The sequence below is a fragment of the Spermophilus citellus genome, assembly GCF_964194105.1.
Source record: "Spermophilus citellus genome assembly, chromosome: 1".
NCBI lineage: Eukaryota > Metazoa > Chordata > Mammalia > Rodentia > Sciuridae > Spermophilus > Spermophilus citellus.
This window is the reverse complement of record NC_138182.1, coordinates 120,772,914-120,784,666: the sequence shown is the minus strand read 5'-3', so window position 1 is coordinate 120,784,666 and position 11,753 is coordinate 120,772,914. Positions and strand designations below refer to the sequence as shown.

The 11,753-nt window shown below is 50.6% G+C and overlaps 1 protein-coding gene across 1 annotated transcript; it reads left to right on the top strand.

Annotated features, from left to right (window-relative positions):
- Positions 1 to 515: 515 nt before the first annotated feature.
- Positions 516 to 5,287, top strand: MSX2 (msh homeobox 2; the record flags this gene model as incomplete). The annotated part of the gene is made up of 2 exons (XM_081302530.1): positions 516 to 894; positions 4,863 to 5,287. The coding sequence occupies 2 exons, from the start codon at positions 516 to 518 to the stop codon at positions 5,285 to 5,287; spliced, it is 804 nt and encodes a 267-aa protein (XP_081158656.1).
- Positions 5,288 to 11,753: the final 6,466 nt, after the last annotated feature.

The window sequence follows — 11,753 nt, the reverse complement described above, 5'->3', positions numbered from 1 at the left end:
AGTTGTAAAGTTGGACCAGTTTTGACGCATAGTGGGAACTTCATAAATGTCAGTTGCGGATTTTAGGAGTGTTCAGCTGTGTGGGGGTGGGGGGGGAGAGGGATGTGCACTGAAGAGGGGTCAAAAGAGAGAAGAAATAGGGACTGGGCGAACTTCCTCTTTAAATAATCGACCTTAATTACGTCTTGGACTTTTCAGATTTGGCGTGATTATAACCCTTAAGGGATAGCCTAATAACAACTCTGCTGACTGCTCCTGTAATTAACTCCTAATTTATTTCAAACAGGAAAAAAAAAAAAAGGACCCAGCCTCTTCGGGAAGAGCCAATCGGAGGCGAGCGCCCGTGGCGTCAGCGGCAGGGCGGGCGCGGATTGGCTGAGCCGCGTCTCCCACTTCCCCTTGGAGCCCAGCTCGGCTCCCAGCGCCCCTCCCGTCTCCCCCGCAAAAAGTTTGAGTCGCTGCGGCGGGGCTGCCAGCGGAGTTGCGCGCGGGGATCTACACAGGGCTGGGAAGTCATGGCTTCTCCGTCCAAAGGCAACGACTTGTTCTCGTCCGATGAGGAGGGCCCGGCCATGGTGGCCGGGCCGGGCCCGGGGCCTGGGGGCGCCGAGGGGGTCGCCGAGGAGCGTCGCGTCAAGGTCTCCAGCCTGCCCTTCAGCGTGGAGGCGCTCATGTCGGACAAGAAGCCGCCCAAGGAGGCGTCCCCGCTGCCGGCCGAAAGCGCCTCGGCGGGGGCCACCCTGCGGCCGCTGCTGCTGCCGGGTCATGGCTCCCGGGAAGCGCACAGTCCCGGGCCTTTGGTCAAGCCTTTCGAGACCGCCTCAGTCAAGTCGGAAAATTCGGAAGACGGAGCGTCGTGGATGCAGGAACCCGGCAGATACTCGCCGCCACCGAGTGAGTGCGCGCCGGGGTCGGAACTGGGGGAAGGCGGGTGCGTGGGATGAAGGCGGGTGCGTGGGATGCTGGACAGGAATTTCAGGCCAAGGGCGAGGAGACCCCTCTACATGCATTTTGGGTCCAAAAGCAAGCCCAGAAATCCCCCCACCCCCGGTCCTTGCACAGGGGAGTTCAGCATGCCAACCGCATCCTAGACACTTCGTAATCTCGAACTGTGCGTGTCTGGGCTCTCCTCCCTGTACATTGTTCCACATGAAAGCCGACTGGCTCATCTTTGGAGAGTGAACCCCAACTGGGTTTGCGAGGTCACCTTGTCGTCGGGTTTTGCAGCCCCGCGCCCTGGCCAGCCCACTTAGCATATTTTTGTCCCACTATCCCCAGTCTCTCTGCCTGGGGAATGAGGGGGTTCCACGTTGAATCAACACTTTGGTATGTGTCAGACAGAGTTGTCTTATCTCCTTTCAAAACAGCCCTGTGAGTTGCGCCCCCAATTTAAAATGAGTTAACTGGAGTCTAAGCAGATATTGAGTGAAAATCGTCTTTTGTGAGACTTGTGGGTATCCAAGCCACATCCCACGAAAGGATGATGGAGACACTGATGGGGAAAGGAAAGGTGTCCCTGTGATCACCGAAGTCAGAGACTCCTTGGTCGAAGTTCTGCACTTCAATGGGAGCGGGTTGGGGCCAAGAAACTGGAGGGCTTCCCTGGGCTCACAGTAGTAATTAACAGCATTCCAGCAGAGCTTGTGAGTAGATCAAAGATGCTGCTTACCTCACCCTATCCGGATCCTACCTAGAACCCCAAAGTGTAGATAGAAGCTAGCAGCCTGTAGCTACCCCCTTTTCCAAATGTGCACATGGAAGCTTTAAGAGCTCCTTCTCGTCCCAGATCACCAACAACCTCTGTATTGAGCATGGGGATCTGGTATCCAAACCCTGCTCCTCTATTTGGTACCTAGGTTACCTTTAAACCCTCTCCCCAAAGACCAGGTCCAGATCTGCTCCTACCTACACTTCCAGGGAGGCTGGAATGCTTTCTCTTCCAGACTTAGTGTGTTTGGGGGCTGTGGAGTCTCTGCAATTTAAAGTCATTCTCTTCAGGTTCTTTTAGTTCTCTCACTTGGCTTTAGGATTTCTCTATTTCCTCTCACCACACCTCTACCCTACCTTCTGGAAAGGCGATAAAGAGTGGGGTCTGTGGAGGGACCTTCTCCATTTCCATGGTTCAGCCATCCCGACAGGAGACGCACAGTATTTTCTGAACAAGACTAGGCTGTAATATTGCCGGCGTCAGTGACTGTCCCCTCTGGCAGTCTCTCTCCACTCTGTTGAAATTCTGAAAGACTCAAAGGGCATGGAGATTAAGGACCCAAAGAATTTAAACTGCAGTTGCACAGCAATTTTTGCTGTAGTATCTTATCTGATCTCCTTTGTAAGGCTGCGGTGGGCCTCTTGTTAACAGATGAGAACATTTCAACAAAGTTCAAAAGATCAGCAATTGGGGACTGACTGAAAAAGCCTGGGGACACTTAGTGATCACCTACTGAGTGGCAGGTGGGGCTTGGGCACTCTACCTTTTGACACTCCAAAAGACCCCAGGATGATATTATTTGCCTATTTTATTGACAGTGAAACCGAGGCTCAAAAACACTCAGAGACTTAATGTGCTTAACAAATTTTGAGTAACTGTATTCCTAGGCCTGGGGCAAGGCCTGCAGCATCTTAGAGATTCTGGCCTTAATTGGAATGCTACTCAGATGTCAGAAATCTCAGCATCCTTGCCCCTTGAGGGCTTGGGAGGGCAGTTCCCCACTTGCCCCAAGGCCCTGTTTCCTGGCCCCGACAAGGCAAGGCGACCTGTAGTCCAGAGAATGACCTTTCCACAGGAAGAGCTGGAGGGTCTCAGAAAAGATTTCAAATTTAAACTGGTGCCTGGTTGGACCAGGGTGGGCCAGGGAGCGCCTGGAGCAGAAGGGAGCCGCCGCCTGGGCCTGGTTTTGTTATTTGGGGGAAGTAGGATAAATGCTGTTTTGCCTGGTACGGTCGTATCTTTCCTCTGGCTGGTTTAAAATGGGGCAGGAGAAGGGGGGAGTAGTGCTTGGAGAGGGAGCCTCAGAACCTTATGGTTTTGATACACATGTGCCATCCCCATTACCGGATTTCACAATTAAATGCAGCCCACACAGCAGCTGGAGTGACCCCTCTCAGGCATTCAGATGGCTCAAAACCCCTGTGTTCAGCCTAGAGCAACTGGGTGCACTGAACCACTCAGACACTGGGTCCTCCTGAGAGCCCAGCTAAGTTTGGGTAGAGAATTTTGTCTGTCTCCTGAGAGTCTTGACAGAACTGTATTTAATTTGTAAATTCAGAAGGCTCCGCACCTCATTCTCTGGCTTATTCAGGGATTAGCATATGCAAACGTCTGTAGACTTTTATGAATATTTCATCCTTCTCCTGAATGTCTGTTCTTTGGTTACAGAACTTTCTACTCCCCCCCCCCACCACCACCATCACCAGTAAACTGATGGTTAATCCTGGGACACTAGGACAGATCCATCTCTTGTTGAAAATGGAGGCCCGGTTGGGACTTGTGCTGTGTCACTCTCAAGTATGAAGTGTCAACTCTTTCATGGGCCACCAAAGTAACTAAACTAGAAATGCGACATTCTCCCTGGAGTACACTGGACTTGCTACTGTGGCTACATTTAGAAAATTAGCATAGCTCATAAAAGCCAAGTGCAGAAAATTAATTGTTTAGCATTCTGTTCCTTAAGCTGTGTTCTCCTCCCCCTGCCCTTGAGGAAAATAAGCCTCAAGTTAGTAGGTGTCTTGGCATCCTAGGAAGTGCCAGCCTGAGACTTCCTATAATTGAATCCAGTTTAAGAGTCGAGTCTGGATGCTGTTGCCATACCTTTATTTTGCTTGTTATTCTCCACTTTTAAACTCTGGTGACAAACTAATCATTTACACATTTCCCTTAAACCATGGAAGGGGTAGGGATGACTAAGATGTCATCATGTGCTCTCAATTCGGAGGCAGTGTGATTTCCCCAGACATGTACATTTATGGGTGAGCTAATTTTCTCCTCTGTCTTAGTAAAGTTTATATTACTGAAGCACCCAGCCAAGAAACTTATCCCACTTCCAGATCTGTAAAATGATGTTCATGTTCGGGTTTTATAATCTGAAGACTGGATGGAATGACAGCCTGTGGTTGCTTATGGCATGAGGCTGCCCCCACATCCACAGATCCTATTAATTGACCACAGACCTTATCTGCGTGATTATTCTCCTCCAGAATATGTTGATGCAGTCCAATGTCCCTGGGTCAGAGGGGACCAGGGAAGGGCTAACCCAGTGTCTGGGGCCCCTTTCCAGTATTTACTATTCATGGGAGTTTAGGATAAACATAAACTCAGCGCCCCCCCCCCCATCCATTTTAAAGACAGAGAAATTAAACTCAGAAAGTTTTATTTCTCAGAAGTCAGCTCCCTTGACTTAGGAGGGCTCTGTTCCTGTGGGTTCTATTTCCATTAGCCTCAGTGCTATTTGTTTTCCAAACAGGAAGTTCCACAACATCATTCAATTCCCCAACTGATTTTTAAAAATAATGTTAAAGGGGCTGGAGATATATAGCTCAATTGGTAGAGTGCTTGCCTCCCATTCACAAGGCTCTGGGTTCAATCCCCAACACCAAAATAATAATAATAATAATAATAATAATAATAATAATAATAATAATGCAAGTTATCAACTTGAAATTTTGTCCTTAGTATCTGTCCCTCCCCTCCCCGCCCCCCGCCCCCCAAAAAAACCCCACATGGTTTTGACAGAAGAACCTTTTTTTGAAAGCTCAAACAGTGGGTGTGTGGGAGAGACAGGGCGAGCACAGGGTTTCTGTTAGGCCTGCTGGCAGACTTGGAGAGAAGACGCTTTTGCTAATCCAGTACCCTCTCTATCCTCTAGGACACATGAGCCCCACCACCTGCACCCTGAGGAAACACAAGACCAATCGGAAGCCTCGCACGCCCTTCACCACGTCCCAGCTCCTGGCGCTGGAGCGCAAGTTCCGCCAGAAACAGTACCTCTCCATCGCGGAGCGCGCGGAGTTCTCTAGCTCTCTGAACCTCACAGAGACCCAGGTCAAAATCTGGTTCCAGAACCGAAGGGCCAAGGCCAAAAGACTGCAGGAGGCAGAACTGGAAAAGCTGAAGATGGCAGCTAAACCTATGCTGCCCTCCGGCTTCAGTCTCCCTTTCCCCATCAACTCGCCCCTGCAAGCAGCGTCCCTGTATGGAGCCTCCTACCCTTTCCATAGACCTGTGCTTCCCATCCCGCCCGTCGGACTCTATGCCACTCCAGTGGGATACGGCATGTACCATCTATCCTAAGGCCTTAAGACCGGATCCAGAGACTCCAGGACGGATATTCGTTTAAAAGGGTTCCCCTCTCTCAAAGAAGGCGACCAACCCAGTCCTCCTGCACCGGAAATTTCCAGCACCATCTGAAGAAGCCGCTGGGCCCACAGGGCCCCCAGTCATAGTTTGAATTTCTTCTTTAGGAGGGAGGCACCAACGTCCTGTTTACACGGTGTCATATCCTAAATGCCCCCTTCTCCTTTCACGAAAATTGGCTCTGGCAGTTTCTATGTATAAATATATATATATATAATAAAATATAAGACATTTTTATACAGCAAACGTAAAAATTCAAATTATTTTGAAAGGCAAAATTTATATGCATATGCATTTTTCTATATATCACCTTAAAGAGACTATAAGTCTATTTGTTGTTTTCTTAAAGGGGGGAGACAGGTTATTTGCAAATTTGGTAGTCTTGATAGGCTGAGTTGACTTCTGCTTATGGAAATCAAATACTAGAATTAGGATGCATATAGGAAGTAGGTAATGGGAAGCTTCTGGTGAATTCGGGAGATAATATAACAGGTTTGCATTTTATGTGCATAAGAAGAAGCTTGTGAGGTGCTACCAGACTGGACTCTGTTTCCCTCCTGCATATTGTTGGCTTTATCATTCTTTTTCCTAAGCTTGAAAAGAGGGGGATGAGAGTAATCCTGAGACCACCCCAGGGCAAGGTAGAAAATAGAAATACTGCCTAACTTCTCTCAGTGCTGTGCTCTTTAACTCCATTTCGGGTCATCAGAGAGCAAAAAAATAAAGCATATCAGGAGAAATTGATTTCTATGGAATACTAGGTACATCAACTCACACTTTGCAAAGATGATTTTTTTTGGGGGGGAGCATAAAAGTGTAGTAATTTTCTGGTTAAAAAAGCAAGTATCCTGTAACCATTACCTATGCTAAATATTCTTGAACAGTTAGTAGAACCAGGAAGGGAAAAGAAAATCGTGCTTTCTCTCTGTGTGTACCTATTGTATGTGCTAAACTTATTAGGAAAAATTTCCATACTTTTTAACATGTTGGGAGCAGAGGGTAAAGCCACCCTTTAGCTTGCTAAAAATGGTGTTGTCAGACAGCCTGATTAGCGCCCTGGTGTGTCACCTTTGCATCCATCTCCCTCCCCCAGTACACGTTTATCCCTTTGAAAGGGTACATTGTACAATTTTATATATTTTATTGAAGAGTTATTTCTTATCTCGTATTCTGAATTAAATTAAATGTTTGTTTTATTGCAGTAAAATTTGTCCTAATTCACAATTATTTAAAAAGGAGCTATTTATTCTTAGCTGGGCTTAGCTCAAAAATGCTACCCATGAGGGAGGGGGGCTGGTACTTTTAATTATTGTTTAATTTGAATCAATCCAGTGTTGTAGCAGCATGAGGGTAGGAGTCAGTTGAAAACATTGAGATGCTTTGAAATGTTTCCTCTGCAGCTTGTGTTATTCACGGAAAAGGAGGAATTGCTGTTTAGTATGTTTTCAAACTACAGTGAAAATGATCTTAAAAAGAAAGTGTGCAGCAGAGGTCAGAATCTGAGTAGTTTACAGGTGATCCAGGGAAAATCTTGAACTTGAAATCTTGGAGCTACCAAAACAATTGACCACAAAAAGTTGAAAGAAAGGGACCTATAGCTTTTCTCTGGAAAGGAACTAGGTGCATCTTTGGGTTGGAGGGAGGCACCTTGCTGCCTTCAGGAGGGTGTCAGGTCGCATTCCATTTGTCCTTTCTATCTCCACCCAAGGAGAGGGACCCCAAACAAATGCTATTTCTCTTTGAAGGGTGAAGGTGGTTCCTTCCTGTTCCAGGGTCCGGATCCCTGTGGAAACCGATGCAGCACAGCAGCGCCAGTCTTGGGTTTTGAGGGATCCCATTAAAATTAAATGGTGATAGGTGGGGGGAGACTGGGAAGGATCAGTTTTCTGTTGCACAAATAAATAAAAAGTGGCTACTGAAGATACCTCTCTGAGGGCTTCAGAGACCTTGGGGGCAGAGACAGAGGCCCAGCGAGAACTTTGTGTTGCCAGTGGGGAGACGCACCCAGCATCAACTAGGATCGGCACTCTCTTCCCCAGTTTCGGTTGTGCTGGACCCCCTTTCGAAGTGGGCGCTGGAAGCGCAGGGACTTTAAGGAGTCGGGCCACTAGTCTCAGGGGTTTCTCAGCAGCAGCGCTGAACCTGAGCCCAACCGAGGGGTCTGCTGGAAATTCAAGGCGGAGTTCCTCCGGTTGGCTCGCTCCACTTGGAGCTGAGCTGCGGAAGCGCCCCAAACCCACCCAAACTTGTTCCTCTGCCTCCCTCTGGGCCTTTAGGAGCCCACGTCCGAGTCCCAGATCAGAATATAACCATTTTCATTTAAGGGATGCATTTTCCCAAAGCTAAAATCCTTCCGGGTTTCGTCATCAGCCACCGAGTTGGGTCCCTAATTAGCCTGTCCTCGGAACTTCCTTCCCGGCGCCGGTAGGACCTGCAGCCCGGGGCCATGTTCCCCAGGAGGGGGATCCGGAGAGGCCAGCTCCCACGAAGGCTCAGCTTGCCCCATGGAGAGGTCCGTGATCCCCTGTTCTATTCGGAGAATCGGGGCTGCTTTTTGCATGACCAGCGGGGTAGGTAGGCGAATCAATCTGGTACCTGGGCACCCCGCACCGCGCCCATCGCCTCAGATTAAAGGAAAACTGAGGCTGGAGATGGGTTGTGGAAACAGGTTTCACAAGAAGCACTTCAGCGCTCCTAGGTCGATGGGTTACAGCGTCCAGGACCAGGCCCATGGTCCGCCCAACAGGACCACGCGCCTTGCTCTGCGGCCCCTTTCCACCCTTCTGTCCCGCGTGGAGTTCCGCGTCACCAAGATCCTGGCCTCAGGCTTGGTGCTGGTGTTTTAGAGGCCAGATCGACAACCAGCGCCTCGCGAAAGACCCACACTCAGCCAAGCCCCTTGCAGACCAGCATTGGAAGTGAACGGTGAAGAGGCCAGTGTGAGATCTTTGGACATTCTCAAGTGACTGTCAGGAGCCTGGCACGAAAATGCACCTGCCCTTCCAAAACTTTACAAAGAAAATACTCTTCTTTTTTAAAGCGGGAGAGAAAGCAGGGGACATCGCCTTTCAGAGCCCCTGCTAAGTGAGGAACTAGGCATTTTGGTACAGGTACTCTCATGTAATCGGTGCACCCCTTTTGGAGAGGGGGTTTACAGTTGTTATTTTAAAGTCGAGGAAACCGAGGCTCTGGGAGGTGGCTCACTGAGGTCACAGGGCTGGCTGGCGGCAAGGGAATCCAGGCGGAAGGGTGAGCGGAGGAGTGTGGGTACCAGAGTTGGCAAGGCAGGCCTCTCAAAAATGACGCAGGGATCTGGAGAGCCTAGGCTTGGAGTCTCCTCTGGTCCCCATCCCTCATCGCTGTGAGGGGCTTCTGCCAGGGTCCCAGCTTGTCCACCACGTGGGACCTGGGGCTGAGCCCTCCCCCACCCCTTCCGGCAGGCCGCGCCTCGGCGGTGCGGGGGCAGGGCCGCAGGAGGTAGGCGAGGGCCTGGCTGAGAACCGCGCTGGCTGAGCGTCTGCCTGACCCGACTGAAAAGAGGATCCCTGCCTTTGAGCAGAACCTTGTCTGACCGAATGAAAACTCCCACGGCCATTCTTCGCCATAAAAGCCTCTCATTTGCCACGGGTTGGAGAGGCCGTTCCCCCACCCCCATTCCCTTTCCACTGCTGGGTTTGAAATAAGCATAAACCTCATTTATAAAAGAACCCACGTCACAAACACACCCCCCTCCCCAAAATCACATGGCCTGGTTGGTGAAGTCAATTGTGCCGTTTGCCCCCTTCCATGTAAGGAAAAAATAAATAAATAAATGCTGGGATTGGTGATGCCCCAGGCCTGTTAATGAAATAAAGTAGTCACAGCGAGGAGGGAGAGAGCCTCCTGTCAACTCCTCTGTCCCCTCTTCCACCCCTGCCACCGTCTCACCTCCTCCCTCCTAGGAACTAAATAAAAAGCAGTAAAATTACTTTCAAAATAACCCGCTTCAAAGCAGAGCAGAGGACTAGGCTAAGGGAATCCTGAATCTTGCCCTGATAAGGTTCCTAATAATCAAATCCAAACTTCATGCACCTCCTCTGACTCTTTCCAACCTCCTCCGGACCTCTCTGCATTTGTGGATGAAAACACTTTGATGTCCCAGTCCTCCAAACAATTATTATTATAATTTTAAACAACCTGGTATTTTCCATTACTAACGGCTCGGGCTTTGAAGTTACACCTCATAATTTCCTAAATTAAATAAATCATTTTAAGTTTGCACTGGGAGGCTTTTAATAGCAGAGAAAGGAATATCATTATCTTATTGAGACCCAATTGTGGTGGCTCCAGTTTGGCTGTAGCTAGGGGCAAAGTAGGCTCAGTCTAACAGACATACTTTATTAACCTCCCATAACTCTTGAAAGAACATTTTTATATTTTCTTTGATTTCCCCCTCCCTCTCTTGTTTTAAAGCTGTCCCAACCTTTAATTAGTGCCTAATATGAAAAGCATTATTTTTTTAATGCTATGTAATTTACCAGCGGCAACAGGCCAACTTAACAATTGTTTATTAGACTTGGTTTTTCACACAGGGCAAAGAATGCCGCTCCAAACCCAACTTTTCATGGGTGGTTGCACTAATTAATACAGTGTCTGAGGCTCCTAGGGGGTTTTTTAATATTGAAGCCTATGGGGGCGGAAGGGGGTTTTAGAAGTCCAGCTCCTGCCGACCACGTTCTCTCTGATTTCTTTCATGCTGTTTTGATCCTGTCTGTGGAGTCAGCACAGACAGAAACTGTGTTCCCTGGCTCCAGAGACTCCAAGATCCCGAGGCAACCGCCCGGGAACCCCCAGCACCTCCACTTGTGATTTATGACTTGTGGGGCCCAGACTTGGGGTGCAGGGAGTCGCCCCTCACCCAGCCTGAAGGGGTAGGGAGCTGGTGGTGTTTGGGTTGACCCCAGCCAGGCTCTCAGGGCAAATGTCTGCTCCCCGGGACACCAGGGGCGCTTGGCTCTGAGCGTAGCGTACGCTGCTGCCTGAGGCAGGGCTGCTTGTGGGTTGGGTGGGGGAGCCACGGAGGGACCCGGCCTGCTTCTTCGCTGCCTTTGCGTTCCTTCTCCGTCCTTCCCCTCCATTTTCCTCATTCTTTGTCGCCCATGTCCCTTTCTCATCTTTGTCCCCCGCCCCTGTGTGCCTCCTTTATTACCCTTTCCCCGCCTTTCGTCGTTTTCCACGCCGCCTGTCTCTGGGCTTCCCGACTCCCCCGTCCTCCTGGCTGCGACCCTCCCCGTGCTCCCATCTCCCTCGTTCTTCGCCAGTCCCTTCGCTCGTCCTTGGTCCCTTCGCTCGTCCTTGCGCCTCTCGATCTTTTCCCATTTCTAATTTTCTCTCCCTCCACCCTCTGGGTCCCCGCTTCTTGTTTTCATCCACTCGTCCTTTCCCGGTTGCAGCGATTTCGCCGCGGATCGCTGGCCTGGCTAGAGCAGACCCGGGCTCTCAGCGCGGGCTGGTCGCCACGACCTCCCCTCCCGGCTGCACCTGGCAAGCGAGCGACGACGAGAGACCTTGGCGCCTGAAGGGGGCACGTCCCTGGCTTTCCCCCATGGAACCGGTGGGCGTCGCGAGCTGGAAGGACAGCGGCCCTGCGCGCCCCTTCCGCCCCGCCCGCCGCCGGCCGCCCGTTTGATGTCGCGGGCCCTGCAGGAATGCAGCCGGGTTATCAATCACCCAGCTGGACCCCGAAGGTCTCGGCCTAATCACATTTAATTGCTCGTGGAGGCCCACTCTCGCCCCGGGCCGGCCGCCGCGCTCAATTACTCCCCAAATACCTGCCATCAATAAATGCGCGCTGACACCGGGCCCGGCCCGCTCCACCAGCCAGCGAGATCGCAGCCAACCAGGCGCCCGCGTCCACCTCCCGCCCCCCATCATTAAACTTACACCTCCACGTCCAGAGGAGCCAGCCAAGCAGATAATAACGGCGACTTTTTTAGGAAGCACTTCTCGGATGGCAGATGCTCGTGGGAATCTCACCGAGGCTGGACTTTTGGAGTTAAGGGGACCAGGGTCAGATCATTCATTCGCATGGATGAGGGGGCAGAGACAGGCTGTGACCCAGCTGGGGTGAGAGCTCAAGACCTGGAGGCCACAGTCCATGGGTAGCATGTGGCAATGGTGCCTCCCAGAGGCAGGAGATTTACCTGGGGCGCCAAGGTGTGCTGACCAGCACCTTGAGCCAGGTACTCCTTATTATTCATTTATCCCACTACACGGGTGGAGTACACACTCAGCCCCATCTCCCCCAGGAGGACAATGAAGGCCCAGGACTCAGAGCCTCCACAGCATTCTCTACCCCATTTTCTCTCTTCTCCTCCACAGCAATCCCAGAATTGGGAAGAATGGTTTCTCCCATTTCTGCAGA